This window comes from Alternaria postmessia, assembly GCF_024291825.1.
Source record: "Alternaria postmessia strain BMP 2775 chromosome Unknown scaffold_193, whole genome shotgun sequence".
Classification (NCBI taxonomy): Eukaryota; Fungi; Ascomycota; class Dothideomycetes; order Pleosporales; family Pleosporaceae; genus Alternaria; species Alternaria postmessia.
In genome coordinates, this window is record NW_026260266.1 from 1 (window position 1) to 26,149 (window position 26,149).

Here is a 26,149-nt window from a genome sequence, read left to right on the forward strand (position 1 = left end):
GATAGCTTGCGATTAACAGAGGCTGTCTCTGATCGTGGCTGGGTACCGCGGAGGCGTCGTCGGAGCGTCGTTCGTGGAGCGTCGTATAGCATGGCAGCTTGACGCTGGCTTGTAATACGTTTCTCTTGAAGCGCACGAGATGCTAGAAGAACTCTACCTTCACGAGAAGTCTGTATAGAGCGTTGTTGTCGCGGCATAGTGGTGGTTGTGCAGAGCGTCGCGTCAGGTCAGGTGGGGTGGGCCACTTACTGGTGTGGGCCGCTTACTGGTGGTGCACGTTACAATCAATACAACATGCACCCTCTCCTAGTTTGTCTGTCTAGAATACCCGCATCCAAGCGTGCGACAAAGGTGCTGAATCACGATGCGAAGAAGGGAGTGAAACTCGCACGGGCTTAGTGAGCATATCGTGGCTGGGATCGTAGGGATTCTGCACACTCAATCCTTTGGAGAACACTTCCATTGACGGAGAGACTGTTATTGAAACTAGTGTCTGATGTTGAGTCCTTTGCAAGTACCGGAAAATCACCACATGGGCGCAACAGGCCTGGTCTTATACGGCTCCTCCAGCGCAGCCACAGTCTCCTTACTCAAATGTAGATCTACTGCACCCACAGCCTCATCAATCCTTTCAATCGAGTTGAGTCCCAGAATCGGATTCACGCCCTTCTGCAGGCTCCATGCAATGGCCACGCTTGCCATGCTCTGCCCAAGCTGCTTGCTTACCTCCTCTACGCGGTCCACGATGACTTTGTCCGCATCGCTGTACATCCATGCCAGAAGATCCTGGCTCAACTGAGCGCGCTTCGTCGCGCCCATTTCTGACCAAGGGCGTGCCAGAATACCGGTAGCTAGGGGAGACCACGGAATCAGACCGATGCCTGCGTAGTCGCAGTACGGATGCATTTCGCGCTCTTCTTCACGATAGATGAGGTTGTGGTAATTCTGCATGCTGCAGATCTCTGTGTTAGTATGGCGTCGTTCGCATCGCTCGATGTGTTGGACAACGTACCTGATGAACCTATGCCAACCGTGCTTCTCAGCAACGTTGTTCAGCATCTGCAGCTGCCAGGCTGCCATCTGCGATACCCACATCAGTATAGCAAGATCAACGTTTCCAAGTAACCCACTCACCGAACTGGCCCCGATATATCTCACCTTCCCACTCTCTACCACATCATTAAGCGCCCGCATGACCTCTTCAGCTGGCGTCTCTGAGTCCAATCGATGAATCTGCAAAACATCGATATACGTTCCCAATCTGCCCACAATTAGCACGCTTCCCTCAGAATAAAATCAACCGGAACAACCAACCTCTCCACACTCGCCTCCACAGCATCAAAGATATGCTTCCTACTCAACCCCACCCGATTCACCATATGTCCATCATTCCGCATCGCCATCGCGAAATCAGTCTCTCCAGACTTCACCACCTCGGGGTCCACACCGAAATACAGCTTCGTTAGCAACACTAGTCTAGAGCGCGGAATCGCGTAGTCTTTTATCGCACGCGCGATTAGCAATTCCGACGTCCCTTGGCTGTAGACATCGGCGGTATCCCAGGTGTTTATGCCACGTCTGTAGGCGTGATAGAGGAGCGGGAGCGCTTGGGAGGAGGGCAGTGCCCATGGGTAGCCTTGTGTGGGGTCGCCGTATGACATGGCGCCGAGGATCACTTTGGAGATTTTGAGGCCGGAGCTGCCGAGGCTGGGGGGTGAGGGGGTCAGTTGGGGATTCCAGGGCTGGTTTGGGGGGGACGGGGGCTGTGGTACCGCGTGTAACCCATTCTGGGCTCGGTTTCTTGGTCACGTCTTTTCTTTGCATTGGAGTTGGAGGAGAGCGATGTGGTGAGGTCGTTCGAGTCGGAAGACATGGTGGTTCAAACACTTTGGGTAGTAGTAGTTCTTATAGTTACGACCTAGCTCGCTGGGTACAAGCTGTTTGGAACAGTATCGATGGTGGTCTTGCAGGTTTATGTATCTTTGGCGTTGCACACAGTACGCACTAAGACCACCGGCTTCTACAAAAGTTCTTCATCCTGGTTAATGCCTATGGCATCGCTGTGTTCCAATTATTCTTGGATTAATATGGACTTAACGTTAAAATCCGACGAATCTCCGTTTGTGAGTCGGTCGCAGAAGCATGGTTGCAGTCTGATGTGGACTTAACGGTGATTAGTCAGGAAGCTTGGGGTTTTCGTCCGGCCTCGGACGGACGTCACGTATGGCAACAACACTGACGTTTCGCGCTGTGATAGTGATTCTAGCACCCTTTGCGTCAGAATTATCAACATTTGCGTGATGTGGTTTAGTTTTCTGCTATAGTAGTGTAGTTGTCGTTGCCATACTTGGGTACTAGTTAGCAAGGTGGGTCCAGACGTGACGACTACTTGTTCAAGATGTTCGCCGTTTTGATACTTGGCCAAAGCATCTGAGTCTATTATGTCGTGACCTGGGAGTGATCGTTATGTCAAGGCAAATACATGATACTGGGCCAAGTGGGCGCAATCGAGGTATACCGATGCTCTTCGTTCGTGTTTGCAGCGCGTCAAACCAGGTATGCTGAGTGTAGAGGTAGTGAAAAACGGAAAGGCAAGCGCGCGAGTTAGATTGAGGGTGTGGCGGAGATCAGCTGAAACCTTGTCGGCCCGCCAGTGGTGCTTGTGTATCGCCATTTGTGGCAATAGTGTTACACGGGGTCTGGCTATACTTCTCTAGGCTCGGTCCGTACTAAGACGAGGTAGCTAGAAGCAGTAAGCCGCGCAGGCTGCCCGGCAATTCGTGTGAGAATAAGTTATCGAAGCTAACTAAAAGGTTAAGACGATCCTATCCTATAAACAATAGAATAACTAGTTAGCAATCCGTGCAAGAAATAAACTATTTGAGTCAATTACGGCGAGTTTAATAATAAAATCTATGTATCCTCTAAGCCTATTGCTTGAGGTCCTGGCATTTGTGACATCTCTTCTCTTGGCGAGATGCCTGGTCTTGGCGAGATGTCAGTCACGTGATCACAACCCCGTTGAGATCATTACCTTCTGATGTGGTCGCTGGTTGGCCTTCAACCCCGACCTCCTGCGTCAAGGGGATAATGCTTGATGTTATCTGTAACACTAATCCACTTGTGCTAGACACTACTTGACGCGTTACGCACGAAAAGCCTTGGTATAAACGATCTGCATATCTTGGTACTGACAGGTAATCGTAGCCCGGAACTGCCGGATGCGATCCTGAATGGTGAGTCGCACGCTTGGCATCCATCTTCCATTCGCTGACAACAGATGTAAATATTTACAGACGAGCTTACCATACCCCGGATCCTAGAATAATTCGTAATAGCCCGATAGAAAGGCATCTTGACGCTGTCTGGCTTACCAATCCGCTCGATCTTCACGACCTCATCCGCGGAAACATAGCATGAACGGTTGTTCATATAAAGGCGGGATGCCTCTCGCCAACACAGTCTTTCGAACCGCTCACGGATTGACCTCATGATGACTTTCTCACGAATATTCCAAAGTCTGTTCGCGTTGTTCACGATTTCTGTGCCTGCTACCAATGCGCAACAGGCCTTCTTTGACGCTATCGGAGGGCGCACAGTTCGTGCTTCGGGTTCGAACCTGGTTGGCTATGGCAACATCAACAACAACAATTGTTGGAAGCATATAGGTACATGGTCCCTATGTCTAGACATGTTGGTTCGTATATCAGACGTTTGTTCAAGACGCTAACGTTCATGATACAGAAGGTCAGGCGTGCGAGGACGTCAAAATTCACGATGCCTCCAGCACAGCGTTTTTGGGTCAGTCCAATCTCCTTGCGTGCTACTATTCGTTGACAGGATGGCTTGTAGCTTGTGGCAATTCGACGCAGAGACAGAACGCATGGTATCCTCCAATTGAAAACCGTGACCGCAGCTCAGAGCAAGCGATTCATGAGTATTTCTTAAAGTATGACATAGAAGTTGGTTTCCTTCTCACCAGCGGAACTAGTGCTTTGTTAAGATGACTCGCAGCGCAATGTTACGACTCGCCTCCAGCTCGAAAACTGGAACCAAGGTGATGATCTCGTTCTCCATGGTCTGGACATCTGGCAATCCGACGAGAGCCCGAATGAGGTAAGACGCACACACTGCTTCGAGACACATGGCTCATCGTCGCGTAGATTCGGTTATTCGCAGTAAATCATGGTCGTAAGGGCGAGACAATCGCACTCTTCTCACACACCCTTGGCACAACTACACTCCGATTCCTCGAAGAGTTCCAGCATCCATCAATCAAAACGCCTAATGCAGTCACCGCTGCTGGTCCACGGTAAGCCGGAGCAGGACTGATAGTAATTCACCTTACCTAACGGGTCGATACGACGTAGGTCTTTCTACGTTTCCAATGACCACTACTTCTACAACGGCACATTCCGAGAATTCGAGGTCGCAAATCGCCCATTCAAATGGGCCACTGACGTTGTGCACTGCGCGGTAAGAAACGTCACACTCGACTGCCGCTCCGTAACGCCTCCGAACGCGCACCCCGGCGCCAACGGGATTCTCCTGATTGACGACGGAAGAACGCTGATGGTTAATGATTTTGCTATGGAAACCGTCACCGCATACGACGTGGAGCCTACATCCGGAAATCTCACATTTAGTTCTAGGATCGTGAGTCAAGTTCTCACTCTGTTGTAGACACGCGGCTAACGGGGACTAGGCGATTGGAGCCGGTATTGATAATTTGTCTATTGAATCTAGCTCGGGCGACATATTTATAGCGGGTAAGCTTTAGAGCATGGCAATCTTGTTCTACAGAGCCGCTGATCTTTACTGTAGCTTTCCCTAACATCACAAGCGCGGTGGTCGAACCTTCTGTTGTGCGGCTGAACAGAGCGCGGAATTATGCGCCAGAGGTTTTTTTCTGGGATGATAGTTCGTTGCTGAATCTACTCACTGGCGCGTCATTTAGTCGTCGACACGGGCGCATGATTGCTGGCGGGTTCTTAGATACACATTTCATTGTGTGTGATATATCTGGTTGATGGAGGACAAGTATCGATCCCATGCTTTGACAGGATTCGGTCGATTCGTTCGAGCGACAGGTCACAATTTCCTGTTTGCTCAGGTCATACTAAAGTCGGGCTTCCACGCTTGCTGCGTTCCTAGCAAGCTATTGTCTCAGCTGCTGCGGTCCTACCCCCAAGCGACTGCATAGAATCCTAGTGGGATTCCAAATCTTGTTGAGGCCGATAAACGCCGATGAAAGAATAGCAAGGTGGGACTCCAGTCAATTAGCGTCCACACCTAGACGTAGCAGGGAGAATTAAGAGAGGCCATTGTATGCAAGAATACCGCAAAATTTCACCGGTCTACTAAGATTCTTTCTAGCTACTTTGACTGGCTGGCTATAGTCACGTGAGGAACAACAGACCTTAGTTTCTTTCTCTACAGCAAGATATCTCTACAACAAACTAGCTAACAAACTAGCTACGCCTCTTGAATGTCTGGATATGCTTCCTGACAAATTTGAATTTTCATGTCTTTGTTACCTACCATAGCCTACCCAACTTAGCACCTATAGCACTCTGCTCCTAGGATCCAACTCCTTAGTAGCCATGTACCTAACCTACTACAATCTTAAGTCATCGTCTGGAAAAATTATAGCGCATTACGAACCTACCGCTCGCATCTTGCAGTTGCTAACTAGATTAAATCGAAACGTGCGAAAAGTGCCAGATTATAAATGCTATATTAGCTGTTTTCAAGCTGCTAGGCCTAGAGGTATCGGTCTTCCTCCCTTCAACTAACTACAAATTCAAGTGCTGGAAGATTACAAGGGCTACGCCCAGGGAGCTATCACACGGGTATGAAGTTGTTATCGATGGAGAAAAACACTACGAGTGGCTGATGTCATAAAGATGTCTAGAACAGAGCGGTCTGGAACAATCTCCGGCTCAACTCCCTTGTACAGATTGCAGGTGCTCAAAGAAGCACCTACAACCTGTAAACAAAGCGCCTCACGCACATGAAAGAGATACCATCGAGAGGCTAGCTAATCAGGCTTCAGCCTATCACACTTGATCCTTTAGGTCTCAATTTTATAAACAATTTTCTATTCCCGAGCAGCCCTCAGCTTAGCATTTATCAACGCTACCACAGATCAAGAGAATTTGTACGGTTCTCAGTTCGTTCTTGAATCGCGTCCCAATGCTCTTGTATACAAGTTCCGTTGAATCTTACAAAATCTGCCACCGCAGCTGGCTGATCTGCACCAACCCGTTCGAATCTTGAGAAAAAGAAGCCAATATCCCCATCCACCCCTAGGTGTCTGATTGTAAACTTGACAGTGTCTGGTGTGATGAAGGCTAACGACTGGAGAGTGTTTTCGCGGCCAGAAAGGGCATTTGGATTATGCTGTATGTAGTCTAAGGCGATATGGTCCTTCACAGCGCGAATAGGGTCCCGGTCGATGTAGAGCTTTTGTACAAACTCCCGAAGAATTGCACGTTTCTGTTGGGGGGATGCTGCTTGTGGTGGGCAATAGGAAGTGGCTGCTATCGTCGAGGGGAAAGCGGTCGAAAGCAAGGCAAGCGGAAGCAATAGCATGATAAATAGTGATGCAATTTATATGAATATGTCTTTACAATTGCTCTCTGGGGAAGGGATTGACATGTGTTTATAATGCCACTTTCGGGCCGATTGACCATCGGTCGGCTAAAGCCGTCTTTGCTTTCCTTAAATTCTGACTGTATTCGTAAGCAGAACGGACTAGCAACGGAATTACAGAGAAGATCAGATTACTCAAATTCATTTTTCAGAGACTTGGCGGGACTTTCAAGATTGCTTTCGCTGATCGCTAGGTTCGTGCTTCCGCAAGTGCTAGGGTCTGCCCTCGTCGCATCGTTTAATGTGGCATTACTTTCGTTGTTCAGAAACGGAACTAGACTGATCGCTAGCTCCAGAGTCTTTTGGTCCATTCTGGTTGTGTTTTTTTTTGTAGAGTTAGCGACGTTTAGAAATTCTGTTATCAATTTTAGCAAACGCGTCCGGTGCCACGTTGCGGATAAAAACGCTATGCTGGAAATTTACTATAGAGGTAACCCGGCTGACATCAGGCATCTATTCCGCGATTCGATGCCGCCACAGATTACCATACAACGAAATAAACACGTTGTTATGACCCGCCACATATTAGTCTATAGAATTCTTCCAACAATACGTTATAAGTGTCACTCGCACACTGAGAGAACATATCAAGGGATTACCTCCAGTAAAAGATTGCTTCTTAGGATCCTTACGTGTCGCAAAGCTCTGAGCTGTTCTCTTTCGGTCCGTTCTATTGCAGATAGACGCATCTTGCTGCGTGTTGAAAAGCATAGCGGAGATGTTCTCTCATGGAAACAACTCTCTGTGGATTCAAACTACATCCTAGAACGCTACAATTATCTGACTATCTTTTGGTGTGCTAGAAACCATCCTAGAAAACCTAAGTGCCAACAATACGGTTTTGACGCCAGTACTACATGTACCGGATACGTGAATGATATAGCTAGTCACTATGCTTTTCTTCCATCGATACCGTGGTGTTTTTATCATAGACCTAAATTTTCAGTCTGTACATCCTTAGCTATGCTAAGCAAAATAGTGGTTGACTATAAGTCGTTTTGCCTACTGAATCTAGCTAGAGATTAGGTCAACGATACATATTGCTGAATCTAGCTGGAGAGCGCCTTCTCGAAGGACAGGCATGGACTAGACATGTTCCCCTGCTGTGTAATCCTTTTCATTTACTAGTCTACATCAACACGTACTTTCACCATGAAAGGCAGAGTTGTTAGCTGGATATAGCGTAATTCTTGTAAGCTGGCTGTGAGTGAGAAAACGCCGATTGATTTTACAAAACCTGTTCCGTTTCGCCTAGTTTCAAGCTCCCATCGAGGTATTCCATTTCAAGTCATTGATAGTTGAAACTCTGTCTTACAACCTCTTCGCTGAGAGCCTATAACTTCCCCGCGCTCTGCTTGCTAGATGCATACTTTAGGATATTTGCGACCTGAAAATCGTCTAACCCTACACATCATGCACCTGAAATTCTTGTTACCAACAGGTGTCTATCCAACCCACAGCACCCACACGCTGCACCCACTCGACGTGGTGATGTTCAAGCCTTTCAGCACAGCATACTCGAAGGAGTTCGTAACACGCCTTCACAAGCATTAAGGCTAAGCTTTTGTAACTAAGACTGACTTCTTTAGCCTATTCTAGGACATTTGGCCAAGCGGCTTTACTGCGGAGAACATCTCTAGCTCCTTCGAGCCAATGGGTGTGCATCCCTTAATCCTGAGGCCACATCCGGTCGCTTCACTAACGACGACTTAGACACCATTAGCAAGATGCATCTATCGTTCGGCAACCGCTCTACTATATAGCTATACAGAACATCCTTCTACAGAGCGATAGTAAGGGTCTACTAAACGCTCCTACTGTCAAGAAAAGTAGAGAGATAAAGAGCAAGTCTCTAGACCTGCTGTAATACTACGAATACTGAGGCCTTCGATGTGGACTCGATCATTCAGAGAAGCCAAGATGCGCATGAAGCAGGTACAAGAAGAAAAGGAAGCAGGGGAGCTAGACAAGGCTGATAGGACAGAATCAAAGAAGGCTAGTAAGCCATATAATAACAAGATCGCAAAGGAGGACAAGGAGCAGCGTAAAAAAGATTAAGAAGCACCGAAGAAGGATAAGACAGAAGAACGTAAGGCCATTGATACGCGAAAAAAAAGAGCCACGCCTTATCGAGGAGAAAAAAGACTGTGATAAAGCTTTAGAATCGTTCCAGGAAGGTAAGCGTAAGGCTTCACGAAGTATAGCACTTAGAAAAGCTGAAAGTGGGTGTTGCTGCTTCGCCTAGTCGTGTTGCTGCTGCGGGGTCCTCTCAGCAACTTCGCACCCGCAATACCCGCAGCGACAGAACAGCAACTTTATACGATTGATGTAAATAGAAGAATATCGTCACATAGGTGTATAGAGCACTCTGCTAACGATTCTCGTAATGATATCTATCGTTCGTAGGCTCTACAGCCTCAATTTCGTGCAGCCTATTTTGGTGATGCGCGTGCATTGACTGACGGCGTGCATTGTGTGCACGGACACGGCAGTCATCTCGGCGATCAATGCACCCCGAGGCCCCGATGCCATTCCGTGGATTTTGGTCCGCAATGGCATCGTTGAATGCATGAATTGTAAGTAGCAACTACTAAGCGTGCGGGTTCTCACTTGTAGCAGGCACCTGTCCCAGCTACACGTGCACGTCTCGAATTTGGACCACGAAGCAATCGTGAAATTATCTAGCGTGTTTAGGCTAATCTTATCTAGATTGTGCGGCAAAGTAAAATCGGTCCGACATAGAACCACCGAAGCCCCAAACAAATCAAGGACTACGAAGACCAAGCGAGTCCCCGCCTCTATCCCGTTGAAGCATGCAGATTCCTTCAGCGTTGAGGCTTTGTCTGAATAACACACCCCCATCAAAAAACGGTAGTTGGCAAGATTCTCGCGATGTGAACGCACACAAGAGGGACGCAATCTTGCAGCGAGCACCACAGAAAGGCGAGACAACTGTTACTAATCATGCACGTGAACGTCTCTTTGTCAGACCACCTGTGACCAATATATAATGTGCTACTAATCTGCGTTCATGTAATGTAAACAGTAGCAGTAACGGTTGGTATGTCAATACATATGAGAACTCGTGGAAGTACGTATACATTTCTGATTCTGACTCACGCCCAACGTTCACATTGCCTACACTAAAGATATTGTGTCGTCGCAAATATCCGAATATTGCTCACGCGCATAGATTCAACGCGTCTTGAAAATCCTTGATAAATAGCCACTTTGCCTCGTCTTTCCATCCCTTCTGCTTCCATTGATTTGCCGATTGAGGAAATGTGTCGATAACACCTGACACAGTGTGATCGTGTGCAGCAACAAGAAAAATGTTGTCTTGGTCGTCGAAGTTTCTCACAGCGTCGATTGTGTGCATTGCAGTGCTCAGGTCGCTGTTAACCTTACCAGGCTGAAGTAGAGGTACGGAACAGCATTTCGAAGGCGCAATCTGTGCAAATAGCTGAGCAGACAATGGATCTGGAATAATTCCCGGTACGTGAATATGCTCTGGTACGGGATTAGTCGCAGATGGCCTGATCTGACTCGCATGATGATACACATCTCCAGTGAATAAGATGAAAGTGTCTGGTGTTGTACGGGCAAGGCCGCAAATGTGACCCAAAGCATGGCCGGGAGCGTCGAGCAGGTAGAAGCTTCCATCGCCGAAATAATCTAGAGCAGGAAGCCCGCCGATTGATAATCGAGTGTCCGTGAAGTCGAGTTGGCGAACCTCGCGATTTGCGAAATCAGTCAGCAGAACAGGCGCATCAGGCTTAGTAGGCCATCCGGGAAAATACTCGTCCTTTACCCCCGGACCAACGATGAGGGTGGCGGTAGAAGGGAAGGTAGATGGATCTCCGACGTGATCTACGTGCGCGTGACTATTGCCGACATCAGCCCTGCAATTGCAATCAAAGTTGGGACAACATACCTCCAGATCAGTGCCTCGATGCTGGCCCTATCGACCCCTTCTTTTTCCAACAAATCGGCCACGTTTTCGGCAGGTTCAAGAATTGCGCCTTCTATTGCTTTTGTTGCCTGCACAACGTGGGGTGCCATATTCTCCCAATCCTTACGCGCCCCAAGGTCGAATAGGACTCGTCTGACGTTACCCTCTTTGTCAGTGTGAGTTACAACAAACACGTAGCTGATGCCCTGAAACCTGTCAAAACCAGGTATAGGTGGGCTGGTGAAGATGGCGGCTGGTATGCCTCCAATTTTACAACCAGTGTCCATAATAGACACATCAACAGTGTTGGATGATTTCGGTATCGAAATCATATTGATTGTAGGAAGTATAGAAGATAAGCAAGTTTCGAGGGGTTTTAGATCAGGCAACTTAGGCAGGTAGAGGATAGGCTCTTAAATAATCTTCGCGGACATAATGCGGCATGTTCATTATGTAATATACCCCCCAACGCCGTTTCAAGCCTAACAATGCAAGAAGTCCTATCTGCTGGACAGAGATCTTATCTAGTGGAGAGATACCAACATGCATAGCCGCTGTTGTGTCTCTTCTATCATTTTCTCCTACTATCAAAATGTGTTAAGCGTATGTGTAGGTTACAAAAGTCCTTGAGGCACAACTGATGTTAACACAGGTGTGATTGTGTCGCGCTGGCAAGGACTTGGCGTTAGAGGAAGCTGCAGGCTTCACCATAACGATATGGGAAGAGTGTAGTTATCGTAATTGATCGAGTCATGTCGCGCGCTTTCATAGATTGCTATCGGACCGACTCAGCTATCAGATCCCACGATCAGCGGTCCATCCGGTCGAACCGGATCTTTTACAGTTAGCTGGAGTTGTCGCTTCCTAACATCGATGTTACAGGTAACACAAAAGGTTCTGCCTTGACGGGGAACGGGGAGGTTGAAGACTAACTACGCCTACGTTAGAAGTTAGCGGCTATCGCGGGGCCTAGAGTCACGTGATATGCTATACTACTAACGCTAGCTATCTCGGATGGCAGTGCACATAGAAATAGCAACGCCCTTCAAGACTTCCCGCTAAGATAGGATAGATAGGACAGCAGATACAGATTGCGATAGGTAGAAGGAACGGACGAATCTTATTGTTAGACTTGTTGTACTTGACTCAAATAGTTTATTTCTTATACAGATTGCTAACCAGTTCCTCTATTCTCATAGAATAGGATTGTCTTAACCTTTTAATCAACTTCAACAACTTATTCTCACATGAATTGCTGGGCAGCCCGCACGGCTTACTGCTTCTGGCTATCTCGTCTTAGTACGGATCGAGCCTAGAAAAGCATAGCCAGACCTAGTGTGACACCTAGCTCCTTAGCCGCGTCTAGACGTTATCACTAATAATGCCGTGCAATGACCTCTACATAAGCTAAGCTTGGATGCTGCGAACAATACAATACATACAGTTTCTCTTAACCATCCCGTCTATAATATGTGTACCTGATAGTACGACAACACTTAAATAACTTATATACTCTTGTCAACATCACACATCGACAATCAACGCATCCAACCGTGCGACGATCAGATATCCGAACTCTGCGACCCCGCTACGCATCGATAGCATTCAAGTCAGAACCTAGAAGAATGACAGATGCAACCAGCAATCCACTTTTTGGCTTGTGGCAACCCACTCAACTCCAACGCCTCTACTACGGCAGCGGTGTTGTTTCCAAAAACCTGCTAGACTGCTTGCCAAATGAGACCAGCAAAGCATTCATCATCACTGGCAATTCTCTAGCGACCAAGACCCCTCTTGTCCAAGACGTGGAGAGATTGCTAGGATCGAAACACGCTGGCACTTTCTCCAAGATTAGAGAACACGCGCCTGTCGCTCAACTGAATGAAGCAATCGAGGTCGTAAAAAATGATAGCTCCGTCGACACTATAATATCTATCGGCGGTGGCTCCCCTATCGATAGCGCAAAAGCTATCAGCTACAAGCTCCACACCCAGAGCGACAAGTGGCTGTACCACATCACTATCCCCACCACCTTATCTGCATCAGAATGCACCATGATGGCAGGCTATACTGAGGTGAACGGCGTTAAGACCGGCGTTGGCGCAAAGGAACTTGTCCCCCACGTCATCCTGTACGACTCAATGTTCGTCCTCTACACCCCCCAACGCCTATGGACATCCACCGGTCTCCGCGCCCTAGATCACGCCCTAGAGCTCCTCTATCACCCCACCGCCTCCGAGATACCCGCGCGCATGCTCTGTCTCCAAGCCGCAGGTGAAATCTTTACTTATCTGCCCCGGTACATTCAAAACCCAAAGGATGAAAATATCATCACCCGCTTGCAATTGGCCTCCTTCGCTAGCCTAGGCTTTCTAGGCCATAATACCAAAGGTAGCCTTGGCCTCTCTCATACTCTGGGTTATGCACTCGGTAGCCCTTACGGTATTCCGCATGGCGTCACATCGTGTCTCACGCTCGGCCATGTGGTGAAGTTCAAGGCACGGGATCTTGAGGCTGCGAAGCAGATAGCGCGTTTGCTGCCCTTCATTAACGAGTCGCCGTCGGGAGATGTGCAAGTTGATGCAGAGAGAGTTGGCGAGAGGGTGTTCAAGCTCGTGCAGAGGTTAGGCTTGGATGTGGATTTGGGGGGTTACAAGGTTGGGAGGGAACAGATTCCGGTCATCACCCAGAAGGTCACTGGGGCTGAAGATGGGCTGGTTTACGATGTCGTTGAGGGTTTGGTGAAGGAATTGTTTGTGTGACTGGGAGAGGCAGAAAATGAAGAAGGAGAGTGTGGAGAAGGGGACGCTGTGAATGATGTTCAGCCTGCACTCTTTGGTTAGATGAACAGCTGCTACAAGAAATTGCAACTATGAGAAGCGATATAGATTACGACGCAAATGAACGAACATGTGTTAGTATGTCGGAATTTTTCTCGTATCATAGGCACAGCTTTCACACAGACACGACTATCAGTGGCATTCTTAGTTTAAAGCAATGGCAACCTATCACAAAAAACATCATATTCGGCTACGTGTCGCAGATGCCAAGACTGTACACTTCATTGGAACACCATCTACAAAAACACCCACTCGCATTTTCCTCACTCTTCATCGCCGTCTTTTACTTAGCCGCCCTATCCCTCATTTCCTGCTTGATCCTGCTAACGGGGCTTGCGTCTTCTAATCTTGTAATCTGTGAATATATGCACGGACACGGGAAGCGAGGATGGGGCTAATCTCGGGAGACGGCTTCTCGGCATGACTCTAATCCGCGGCCAAACATGTTTAGATCGTTCGAAGTGTAGCTGTAACCCCGCACTCTCGCAGTCGCTGCTAACACGCCCTTCGTGAAGTATGTCAAGAAGATGCTGTCGCGATTCTTAACACCCAGCCCTCATGATGCCCTACTGTGATTGCTTCTAAGTCGGAACAATACACCAGCATCCTAGTATCTATTGGCCAAGTGCCACAACCGTAAGATAAACGCGCTTATGTATGGCGCTTCTGGACAAAATGGGTCATTTCAGTTTTGAAATACTAGGATCATGCAAAATGACAAGACAAGAGGAGTATCCGATGACTCACGGCTATAAACTGGGTTGTGCGCCTCCAGTGGAGTGGGGTTCACGAGACACTTTGGGTGGCTCGCGAACGCATGAGAGGGGGTATCAACGGATAGCAAAGATATGTTGGGGGAAACCGCTTACTTCGTTCTTGTCTGGTAATCCCAACGCTTTTAGCGCACAGATCTGCATAACGTTCAAATGCACCTTCGCTAGATGAGGACGCCGCAGTTGAGCTACTAAAGCCCCTCTCTGTGCACTAGAAAATCCCGTGTGCCAGCAACAACCAATAAGACGCAACATCGTGTCGGAATAGATTTCTTCCTTACCCTTTCATCGGCTGCTTTCGGTACATGAAGTGTCGTAAGCTAGGCGCTGTCGAGAACCTTGCTACTAACGCCGTGCGATGACTTTTATATAAGCTGACGTAGAATGCTAGAAACAATAACAAAAACATACACTTTCTCATGATTTTTCTGTCCACAATACCCGCACCCTACTGTGCGACACAGGGTTTTCTGCGACACAGCGAGCGGCTTTAGACCGAAACAATATTAGAAGCTACTATCATCTGTGTTCTCCCAAGACAGAAATCCTATTACTTTATTACTGAGGCCTTCACTGAAGATTGCTGCCGACACGTCAACATCTCCTCACTTTTCACTTAAACCTAAGTCATTACTTGAGACGGCCACGCGATCCTAACATTGCCCTCTCTGTAAGCATGGGGACTCATGAGCTTAAGTTTAAGGAGGAGATTCAACAAGTAAGTCGTTTTCTTACTTCTTTCTGCCTAGATTTGGATTTCATCCTCTAAACTCTTTGCACAGATGATGTACATTGCAGGAGAAACTCAAGAAACGTCTCTAGAGACACTGGCTCTCGTGGAAAACATCATCAGAGATCAGGTGCTGCTAATGGTTAGTGTTTTTCTTTTGTGCACTTCCGGGGAACTGCTATTCTTTAGAAACTAACGAACATTCCTTATCTCCAGATAACGACTGCTAACGATTTGGCTGTTCGACGCGGGTCCGGTGCCTTTTCCAATAATGACATAATCTTCCAATTTCGCCATGATACTCCAAGGATAGCACGGCTACGAACCTTCCTCGGCTGGAAGAGTATACGCAAGACGATAAAGGATGACGATGACAAAGACGCAGGAAGGGTGGACATGGCTACGTTTCAGGACTCTGCGTTTGACAAGACAATCGATGGTACAGTCCAGGAAACCCTGACCAGAACGATCAAACCCCCAACAATCACCTTACCTTGGGACTTGCCCTCATTTTTCTCGGAAACCATTCCATACGAAGACCAAGACGAATTGTGTAGATCAAACGAGGATGCGCTTCAAAGGTTGCGCAGGGCTGATGAAGCAACAAAAGACATGACTACGGAAGAGTACGTCACTTGGTCCGAATATCGCCATGCCTCTTTTACCTGGCGTAGAACCAAGCGCTTTCGCGAGTGGTCGGGCCTTGGGGTGATCGCTGATCACAAGCCAACAGACGATGTTCTCGATATTCTGGGGTTCTTGACTTGTGAAATGGTACAGGCGCTTACAGAGCTAGCGCTTGAGATTCAAGAACAAGAACAGAGATGGAAAAGAAATGGAGAAGTCTGCACTAGTCCATGCAAGAAACCAACTGGAGGCATATTTACTCCATCAGCCAGGACAAGGCTGCCGATTGAGCCCCAACACGTCCGGCAAGCTTTTGGAAGGCTTCAGGCTGGAAAACGAAGTCGTGTGATGCTCGATAGCACACTCCGCAACAAGCAAACCAAGACAATCTGAGACCGATTTCTTGACTTAATTGGACGAGAGCAGCACTGCGGATTGTCTTGATTGCGAATCGGGGTATCTTGAGGCAGTTGAGATTGTCTTGACGTGACTTGATTGTGAGACTTCTTGATTTTGGTAGTGTAGCTACTCCTCTAGAGTCACGATCTCTAGCGACCCTGCCCAGTTGTATATATCGTACTCCCGCGCGAGTGAGTCATCTGAAAAGCTCTCGCTGCTGCTGCTGCCGCCGTCGCCGTCGCTGCAATGCGTTTCAATTGCTTTTGTAGTAGTGTAGCCAGCACGAGTTCATGCCCGTATAAGCTGTAGAGCCGGAAGCAACTCACTGCCGATCGCGCGTCGTTTTGGCTCGAGTAGATCACCGAGCTCGCTGAAGAGCCGCTCGCACTCACAGCTTGATGCTGGGATGGCTAGTATATCGGTTGTAGACTGGCTTAAACACAGGTAGTTTGAGCGCATGGCAATCCAGTATTGGACTCTGTTTCCATCGTCGACAGCGTGATACGCCGGATCCTGATGTAGCCAGCGATCGTACTCATCGCCTTTTGGTGTTCCAGTAACGCTGTGACGCGTAAAAGCTCCAATTACGTCATCTATATTACTTGTTCTTGTTGTAAACAGCTGAGGCGCTAAGGGCAGCGGCAGCGGCAGCTTATAGCCTTGCTAAAGGCGCTGAAAGCCGCCATTAGCGATGCGTAGCCACTCCGGCTTGTCACGCCAGCTGTTCTCGCTTTAGTATTTGTAGTAGGGATGGAGGCAGGTAGCGGGGTAATAGATCGGTGAGTCGTCAAGCTTATTGTAATAATCGCTGGCTTTGTGCCAGGCAGCGCGGAGGTTGGAATGAAAGTGGTTTGTGCAATCAACCATTAGCGAGCTGTACGTACTATAAGGTGTGATTATTACCTTCGGGCGCCTCTGTATGAGCGCTAAAATCGCCGTTAGCGTACGGCTACGCAAGTTCCTCCATGCTGCGCAATATATATTCAAAGACCGGTAGCACCTCATATATATAGCGCCAAAGCTGCTGCTGTCGTTACGTCCCTCTAGCCTCTTTTTTGCAAATTTGAGCAGCTCAAGGCAGTTCTGATACTCAGTAATTGTTGCCCAGTCGCTAGCACTGAGCCCGCCGGATCTTATCCATACTGGAGCCTCAGCAGGATTGCTACTTTGATTATCGTTAATAGCGACGCAGCTGACGTCCTTCTCCATATATCGACCAAAGCCGCCGTAGTCGCGTGTGATTGCAACAACTGCAGTGTCATCATCTGACGCATTGTCAAGAACCAAGTAACCTCATTGATTAGGTGTGATCCCAAACTGTTTCAGCATTGCGATATCAACAGCAGCAATAGCCTCCACAGTACGCGTAGCGGCGACTTGTGGGAGACTGATAGGGAGGTCGTGTACGATGCCAGCAGTGGTAGCAGGGTGAGCAACTATACCAAAGAAGCCACGTTTGCCGCCTTTTGTCGTCCAGCCGTCCAAGCTTATGTATATCTTGCTTACGGCTTTAATCCTGCACTCACAAGATCAGTGTCATAATCTGGATTGATTGTTGCAGACTCTGCTTCCAGCGGTGTCCGTTAACTCTCGAACCAGTAAGCTCAAGTCAGATTGTCAACGCTCTATAAACAGAAGATATAATGCTAAAATAATGCTTACATAGGGGGCTGACTGTATGTTGCTAGAGACGCAGTATCATAGAGGATCTTTGCAACTTTTTTAGTTTGTTCACTAAATATTAGACGCCCGAGGATAGCCGCTGCTTAGTCGTCGGTCCCTTAGCGTAGCGATGTGATCATGCGCTTCAAGTCCCCCAAATTCTCAATTATGCTATTTCTTTTTATAATCTTTATACGCCTAGCTCTAGGCACACTCTTAACGATGCTACAGTGTTATATCAGACGACTGTCCCTACATCGATCGCCATGGAATCTCTAGCCGCCACACTATCAATAGATTGCTAGCAACGTTGAAAGACTTAGCAGAATCGGGAGTGAACCAGGAACACTTCATACTAGGTAAAGGTATCGTATGATGCCCGCCAGCTGCGCGAAATGCTCTAGGTAAACCGAGTCCCTGCCGCTGCATAAACCTAGGTGCCACCTACCTTCGCCTTCTTTTTCCCAGCATTGCGTACATGACCCTGCGACACTTCGTCATTGTCTAGTTCGTCTCACGCCGTAGGCGACATTTCTAGCTCAAATAGATCCCAAGGTTGTTGACAGAGCATCTCGAACCAGATTTACGCGTCGGGATAAGCGCAAGTGTGTTCTGTTGACTGTGTTTTTGGGATTGCTCAGTGCTCTCAGGTGACACCTCTTCTATTTGTCAAGCTCAGAAACCCTTCGCCACCACTGGTAATGATACTCTTCCCTGAGATCCGGAAGTTCTGGGATTCGAAGCTGGCAGGTGTCACTGATCGGTTTTGAGAGTGAACTGGAGGCGCAGCTTCTATGCGGCATGCTCGCTAACGCTCTGGGCAGGTTCCGCAGGATTTTCGTAGTAGGGCGGTATTGTAGCCTTTAGCGGTCGAGTTCCACCCTACGCGAAATTTAGTGATCAAATTCGGTGGGGGACCCAAACAGCCGTCGGCCTAGGTATGCGTCTCATTTTCGTATGTTTCGCACCAACGGGAGATACTTCTCACATAAGGCAGGTGGGACCGTCTCTATCGCAACTAGCAACCTGAATTCCTTGCGATGTCTAAGCACAATTATTATTCAACTTCCTCCACCTGCACGCGCTTCGCCTACGTCTCATTTTCATCAGCCAACCGAATGTTCCAACAAATGCAGCCGCGAGGCTCATATATGCCCATGGGTGGTCTACAAACCACAATACCACAGCGACGTCTGAACCGTGCCATGTCCCTCCAGGTTTATGTCCGAAGAAGGTGTATTCTTCCGAGTAGAACATTCGTGGTAGCACGACGAAGCAGTCTGAATCTTTTCAGAGAGATAGATTAGTTTTCCAAATCATAATGCGATCGTTCTGATTGGCTCAATTCTTACCAACGTTTTTCGCACTCCGATACTGGTAGCTCTGTTTGTCCTCGCAGCGCTTATACAATTGTTGTAATATCGTGCTCGTGAATTGCGGGCCTGTTGTCCAGAAGATAGTGAGGTAAGGGAAGAGCAAGTTCCAATTATGTGTCACAAGACCCTCCGTCATCTTCTTCATGATCGGGTGCTTTGCCGACGACGCCATCAAATCGTTGTTGACGCCCAGAGGCGAAGCTTCTGGAAACCAGGCCGGAAAATCTAGCAGGGGGTCAAGGGAGCGTCGACAAGCAACATCCAGATCCATGTATACACCGCCAAAGTGATATAGTAAGAAATACTTCAAGGCATCGACCTTCTGAATAGGGTACTGGTAGGCTTCATATGTCGCGAGAAACCATGGGTATTTGCTTTCGAAAAATTCGTGTGCACTTGTCGCGTTCCACATACGGGTCTCGTAACTCGGGTTGAACTTTTGGCAAAGTTCTGGAGATCCGAATCCAACAGAAGGAGCTCCAGAAGTTTCATGGTTCGGGTAAATATTATTGAACCAGATGTAGTGTATTATGCGCGGGATCTTAGGACCTACGGAGGCGGGCGTGTAATCGGACTCCAGGGGCTGTTCGTTGCGCAGCATAGATTCATTCAAAGCTCTTGCGTAGTTGGTTGGAAAGTCATTGAATTTGATCATGACACTCTGGATATATGTTTGAAAGGCATATTGGTAAGAAATAAGCCGTATGACTTGGAACACGGCTGCGCATGCGAAAGATCGTACGAAAAACCGATGGAGCATATCGACAAAGCAGTAAAGGTGGTGCCGTTGAGATGGAGCGATGAGTAGTTGATTAGAAGGATGGGAGTTAACGCTGGACGCTGCGCACCACTCAAACGACCTTCTTCGCCCAGTTATACACTTACGACAGTTACCTAATCTTTACGGCCACATCCATGCCACAGCAAGAACAGCACGTAATGTTCTCAAGCCGTGCACCTTACGGTGTTCGCCACCTCTGGAGATTACCTCAGGGATACGAGTTTCAGGGGTAGAAAGATGGGTAGCATGCCTCATCGCGCGCATTCAGGGCCCACAGTGCGGTGAAGCGATCGTCGTAAGATCACGATTAGTCGGTGCTAGTGCATACATTGTGGTTTGTCTAGGTTGAAAATGAGGACTCTGATTTGGATATCTCGTGTATAGAATGATTGTGCCCTAGCTTAGGATACGGATAATGTTATTGCGAGAAGTCAGGTCACAACTAAGCATTGCGCTAGCTCGATGCAACCGCAAGACACAGACTGAACTTTCAGGCGCATACTGCGCTCGCTTGTTTCTAGGTGAGAGTGTAACTGGCGTTTCTTTCAAAAGCTAGTCGGACCGTTTCCGGTAATTTCCCGAGGTCCACATTCATAAGTACACATATTGCAGGCAAAGTGCTGCCGAGAACCTTGTTACCAACAATGTCGTGCGACGACTATTATGTAACCTCAGCCAGGGGGCTAACAACAATACAACACGTACCACGTTCGTGCACACAATGCACGCGTATCACTAAATCAGACTGCACAAAAGTGAGGCTGTAAAGCCACACACAAGTAGTTGTTGGAAGGCAACTTAAGAGAGTACTGTATAGACCTACCCGATAGGAGGCGACGAATCCGGGGTGATTTGTGCTACGATAGGCTTAGCGTTAGGGTTTCCTGCCTAGCAGGCAGGCAGAATATTAAAAATCCTAAGAAGCTATTTTACGCAGAGTTACACCAGAATTTTCATTCTGCGCACATTTTGTTGATAGCTGCTCTCGTTGTTGAGCTATCCGCGTTGAAAGGTAAAGGTGAAGTTTTGATGTCTCTCACGTGACTATACGGTGCACAGCCACTGTTGCAGACCTCCAGCCACACAATCTATTACAGAATTACGCTACAATTCCAAATATATACTCGGTTTGTCGATAGCTGCTCTAATTTACAAGATATCAACGTATAACGTTGTAAACTACTATACATTGCGCAAACTACTAGACTCCATACTTAATAGAATCGCTTTATGGTTTGTGTGAGGCTGCGCATGTCTACACGGTTTCCTATACAGAAATCCGCACCTCCGAGCTGGTTTCCGCCGCCTGAACCCCAGGGTACGAATGTCGAGCTGAACGGTGATTCTGTACAACATAAGAGGGCACCTAGATATCGAACAATGTGTACAGCAAGTTTGAGATCATTGAATCACGGCTTGCCAAGAAGCGGTACGGTGTGTGGGGAGGGTTCTCAATCTGGGGATTCTCAGCGGTGATGGCCGAAATGAACGGGGTGGTAGTAGGCGGACGCTCACCTCAATGATGGGCGCCAACAGCAGCAGTTCGCGAGAGACAATATCGAATATTGGGCGCCTCGATTCATGGGGGCGCTTACGAACGTTGGGTGCCTGGCAGCTGGGGTACCTGGAGGAATTCAAACGCCTTCGCAAAACGAATCCTTTCGGGGGAACAGTGGTCAAGCTGCAGAAAAAAGCAATCCAGAGGTGCGCATGATGCCCTCCCATCCAGAATACGTCGCGGTAACTCTAGACGTTTAGCTCTCTATCCTAACCAATGAGGCGACGGGGTATGCATTCCCCGCGCTACATCGGGCTAGCGTTAGGTTTCACTAGCCCGATTAAGAGCAAAATGAGGCATACCACGTGTGCACTCCCCGCCATACTTTCCATCCGATTTCCATCAAAGCAACGCGACAGAAAGCTTAGCCAGCATTGAACTTTAACTTCAATTTTTCTGCTGCATCCTCTCTAGAAATTCAGCAGCCTCCGCAGCATACTTACAGCGCTGACGGATGACAGGACCATACTTGTAGAATAGATAAGGAAAGGGTAAGCAAGCTAGCGACAAGAATGCCGGAACCGAAGATGCCCAATGTATGCCTAGGTTACTGTACATATCGCTAGTAAACAGCGGGAATGCAGCGCCGAACAGCGATCAGAGTACTAAGTTAGCAGCAAGTGCAGATGCCGCGTAGATAAGGTATGCATCGATCAGGTAATTCATGATTAAAAGGAAGACAAGAACTATACTAAAGCCGAAAGGCACGCTCGCTATGATGCTGACAATCCAGTGAATACTAGGTCCGTTGGTCCAAGCGAACCAGAACAGGCCGATAGGCATGACGATTAAGCCTAGTATGGCGGGTGGAAGTCGAGCTTCTAGCGGGGCGATACCACCAGGCGAAGCGTCAGCGACCTTGTTGTAGCGCTTGTTGTCCCATATCGAGTAGGAAGTCGCTAGAATCATGCCAACAGCTACACCCAAGAATGCGAGACCACCAATGCCTTAAGACTAACCGCGACCTTGTTGATAGACGATGGGGAAAGCGCCGAAGAGCATATACAGCGTTCCGTAGACAACGGTCATGTATAGGGATAGGAGCAGAACGATAGGTTCGCGGAATAGCAGGAGCCATGGACGGATAAGAGCGGTCTTAAAAGCCGTGCCGATAGATTTAGTGCCTTGCTCGACGTCGGATTTGCTCTTGTACACTTGTCCGGTTCGCTTCAAAAGGGCTGCGGCACGCTTGCGAAGTAGGACTAGTGCATAGGTTTCGGGGATGAGAAGAGTGTAGATAAGCCAGAGGACGCCAGAGAATATAGCCATGACGCCTTCGATCCAGCGCCAGCCAATGGTCTGGCCGACAAAACCACCAACTGTTGCGTGTCAGCCCTGTACTAAAATCACGTCTAGGACCTTTTAAGCACTTACTAATTGGACTAATAACAGGTCCCAGCATCGGAGCAGCAGCAAAGAGACTCGTAGCTAAACCTCTCTAAGATGCAGGAAACATGTCTGCAATGACACCGCCAGCATTAGTCAACGGCGAGGAGCCAAAAGAACCAGCCAAGAATCTTAGGATAATCAGAGTCTCAATGTTCTGGGAGTCGGCGGCACCGGCGTTGAAGGAAGTGAGAAACATGTAGGTAGCAAAGAAGAGGTACTGGCGTCCGTACAGTTCTGGGTAGTGTTAGCAACCTACGAATGCAACTTGTGAACCTGGTGAAAGACTTGACCTACCTTTTGAGACCATACACTATTCTGGGACCGAGGGAGCTTCGCCTGCGACCAGATCACACCTCTCCTCATCCGCATCTCTCCAAGCACCTCGGCATGATGTGCAATCATTGTCGATACAAGACAACAAGCCTTGAGATGCTAGCCCGCCATCTTTCGAAAGACTAGCGTGAAGCGGAAGACTTCGACCTGGCTTCACGAGAATGGAGTCAGCGGCCTCATGCTCCAATGCTGGGACTGTAACAGAGCGTATGGATACTGGATCGTCGAAGCAGATCGCTCATCGGCTGCCAGCAGCAGCACGTTCGACAACAGTCTGCTTTAAGAATCTGAATCACGCCTGAAGCGTCCTGCTAAGCTTATTAGCCGGGCATAGCTGCTTTTCGCGGCTGTAAACGTGTAGGATCTAATTCAATCATATTAAATCAACCTAGTCCACCATACATAGTGTAAATCGAAGATAAGCTAAGAGGAAGATACTAGGCCCTCTACTCTTTACCCCTAGACGTCATTCTCTACATCGCCGGACGCTACGATATCTAGACCGTGTTTCAACGGACGATGCAGTGTGCCGATCTTACCGGAAAGGTTGTCCCTGCTGTCGAAATACCAAGTCGTTCCCACCTTCAGTTCTAACCTTTGTTTTACACTTCCTGCTGCTGGCAAACGCGTTGCGCCTGACGTATATAATGTTGCACCGCCCGTCTTTTTCCCCTCCCTACACCAGCAAACATGATATTACCAGACACTAACCTAGTGTAAGCAATCTCTGCTTACCATGAAGGAGGCAATTGTACGCAGTGTTGCTGAGGTTCCGCATATAACATCCTATTAATCTTTCCTTTTCACTAACATTTAGAAGGTTGAAATCATAGATTCGCCGATGCCAATACCGGGACCAGAACAAGTTGTAATCCAGGTTATCGCCAGCGGATGCAACCCGAAAAACTGGTCTGAAACACTATTTATGGCGTCGTTCTTGGGCTAATCACTTGCAGGAAAGCAGTAGAGCTCTTCAACACTCCTTATAACACTGGCGATGGCATTGCTGGCATCGTCCGCTCTGTTGGTGCTAATGTCTACGAGTTCAAGCCGGGTGATCGTGTTGCTGCCTTTCACGAGATGATGACCCCGGGTGGCAGCTATGCGGAGTATGCTGTTGCATGGCAGTACATGACGTCTCACATTCCAAAAAATGTGAGCTTTGAGGAAGCTTCAACGATCCCTTTGGCCGGTCTGACAGCTGCTGTTGGCAACTACTGTAAACTGAATCTACCTGAGCCATGGAGACCTGCGACTGAGAAAATACCTTTCCTTGTCTACGGCGCAGCATCAGCTGTAGGCGGGTTTGCAATCAAGATGGCGCGCATGTCGAATGTCCACCCCATCATTGGCGTGGCAGGAATAGGGATCCCATTTGCTGAGTCGCTGATCGACCCGTCTATGGGACACGTGATCATTGATTATCGGAATGGGAATGAAGAAGTGCGGGCTGGCATCAAAAACGCACTCAAGAATGCAAAAGTCTCTGAAATACACCACGCCTTTGATGCTGTATCAGACAACGGAAGCCATGAGGACGTGGTTTCTGTTCTTGCGGAAGAAGGACAGGTTACATGTGTTTCCTTTAGAATATACAGCCCCCATGGATTCACCTATCCTAAGACCTACAAGTCTGCTGAGTTCAGCGCTGTATCGGATGCATATGGCAAGCACAAACAGGAGGGTTTCATCTATCTTCGGTGGATGTTCCGGATGATCATGGAAGGGAAATTTGCTGCGCATCCTCATGAGATCATTCCTGGTGGTCTCGGGGGAGTAGGCGTAGGCCTACAGAACTTGAAATCAGGCAAAGCAAGCGCGGTAAAGTACGTTTTCAACGTACCGGACACAAAGGGTTTGAGGCAGGTTTCAGAAATATAAAGAGGCTGTAGAGTATATCGTTTGAGTGCACTTCACGAGTCAAGTCATCCAACAAGCCACCCATATCCCACAGCATTGTGAGCCGTCCCAACTTTAACGCATAATGAGTTAAGTACATTAGAGCTACATGGTTCAATCAACTCGACCCTCAGTCCAGTTTCTCAGCTGCTTCTGCCGCTTTAATCTCTCTATCGCGAGCTTTTTGGAGTTGTAGCTCCGCGGCTTCGTCTAGTTCTGCGGCCTTGCGCGCGCGCTCGCTGGCAAGCTTCCTGGGACTGTAGAATACAGCTCCGCCGTGCCACTCGTCACCTTGTCGTGTAGTCAGTATTGTAGACTTGGTCGGGCGCTTTCGAATAAGGTTGAGTTCAGCGCGTAGCTCCGCGTTCTGGAGGCGGAGAAGCTCGTTGTTGACCTGCAGCGAGTGCAGGCCTTGGGACAGCCGTTTGGCTTCAAATTTAGCCTTGTCAGCCACCGCAGCGTCAAAAATTTTGCGCAGCTGAGGCCAGCTATCGCCGTCGCCTTGCTCCCCAATTCCTGGGTCGTCATCTTGTTGTTGTGGGTGGTTGTTGAAGCGTTGAAGTACCCGGCTTGCGTCCATCGGCCATACGCCTGTAGCTTGAAACCCCTTCAAAATGAGATCGTGAGTCATTGTAAAGCTCCATGCCGGCCAAAAGTGACGATCGAAGTCCTGTTTGGTGATTCTTGAGAGGCCTTGGGTTCGCTGGAGGTGTTGGGAAAGCTCCTCGGTGTAGTGCTTCGAAAGCGGCCCAAAAAGTACCACATCTAACGGCTGTAAGCTGTGGGTTGAATGGGGAGGATACACCATCACCATAATACGTTTGGCTTCACAAAACTCCAAAAAGTCGGGCGTAACGTGGCTGCCGTGCCCGTCAAGGATAAGAAGGCGCCATTGACGGCGAGCTTTGGCTGCTGTATGACGTTCAAACACCTGTTGAAGCCAAGCAAGACCTAACTCGTTGTTAGACTATCCCGAAGCTGAGTGGGATATAAATATTTGGTGTTGTTGGGTCTCTAAAAGGTCGTGAACCCAGCTTGATTGAATCCCAGAGGTGCCCTGGTAGATAAGAGCGGGCGGTAATGCATCTCCAGAAGCACATACGCAAGCCAACAGCGTAATTCATTCTCTATTACCATCCATCATCGTCTGGGTACGCTCTCCCGACTCCCAAAGTG

At 48.3% G+C, this 26,149-nt stretch overlaps 5 protein-coding genes across 5 annotated transcripts; 2 read left to right on the forward strand and 3 right to left on the reverse strand.

Moving 5' to 3' along the window:
- Nucleotides 1-525: 525 nt before the first annotated feature.
- On the reverse strand, nt 526-1,661 carry J4E82_011375 (uncharacterized protein; the record flags this gene model as incomplete). Its single annotated transcript, XM_051737583.1, has 2 exons — nt 526-1,261; nt 1,315-1,661. 2 exons carry the CDS (start codon nt 1,659-1,661, stop codon nt 526-528), a joined length of 1,083 nt encoding a protein of 360 aa, XP_051582654.1.
- An 8,174-nt stretch (nt 1,662-9,835) lies between these two features.
- Nucleotides 9,836-10,938, reverse strand: J4E82_011376 (uncharacterized protein; the record flags this gene model as incomplete). Its single annotated transcript, XM_051737584.1, has 2 exons — nt 9,836-10,538; nt 10,589-10,938. 2 exons carry the CDS (start codon nt 10,936-10,938, stop codon nt 9,836-9,838), a joined length of 1,053 nt encoding a protein of 350 aa, XP_051582655.1.
- A 1,293-nt stretch (nt 10,939-12,231) lies between these two features.
- On the forward strand, nt 12,232-13,368 carry J4E82_011377 (uncharacterized protein; the record flags this gene model as incomplete). Its single annotated transcript, XM_051737585.1, has 1 exon — nt 12,232-13,368. One exon carries the CDS (start codon nt 12,232-12,234, stop codon nt 13,366-13,368), a length of 1,137 nt encoding a protein of 378 aa, XP_051582656.1.
- An 8,938-nt stretch (nt 13,369-22,306) lies between these two features.
- Nucleotides 22,307-23,048, reverse strand: J4E82_011378 (uncharacterized protein; the record flags this gene model as incomplete). Its single annotated transcript, XM_051737586.1, has 3 exons — nt 22,307-22,671; nt 22,859-22,975; nt 23,036-23,048. The coding sequence occupies 3 exons, from the start codon at nt 23,046-23,048 to the stop codon at nt 22,307-22,309; spliced, it is 495 nt and encodes a 164-aa protein (XP_051582657.1).
- Nucleotides 23,049-23,764: 716 nt separating this feature from the next.
- J4E82_011379 (uncharacterized protein) lies at nt 23,765-24,955 on the forward strand (the record flags this gene model as incomplete). The annotated part of the gene is made up of 2 exons (XM_051737587.1): nt 23,765-23,790; nt 24,031-24,955. 2 exons carry the CDS (start codon nt 23,765-23,767, stop codon nt 24,953-24,955), a joined length of 951 nt encoding a protein of 316 aa, XP_051582658.1.
- Nucleotides 24,956-26,149: the final 1,194 nt, after the last annotated feature.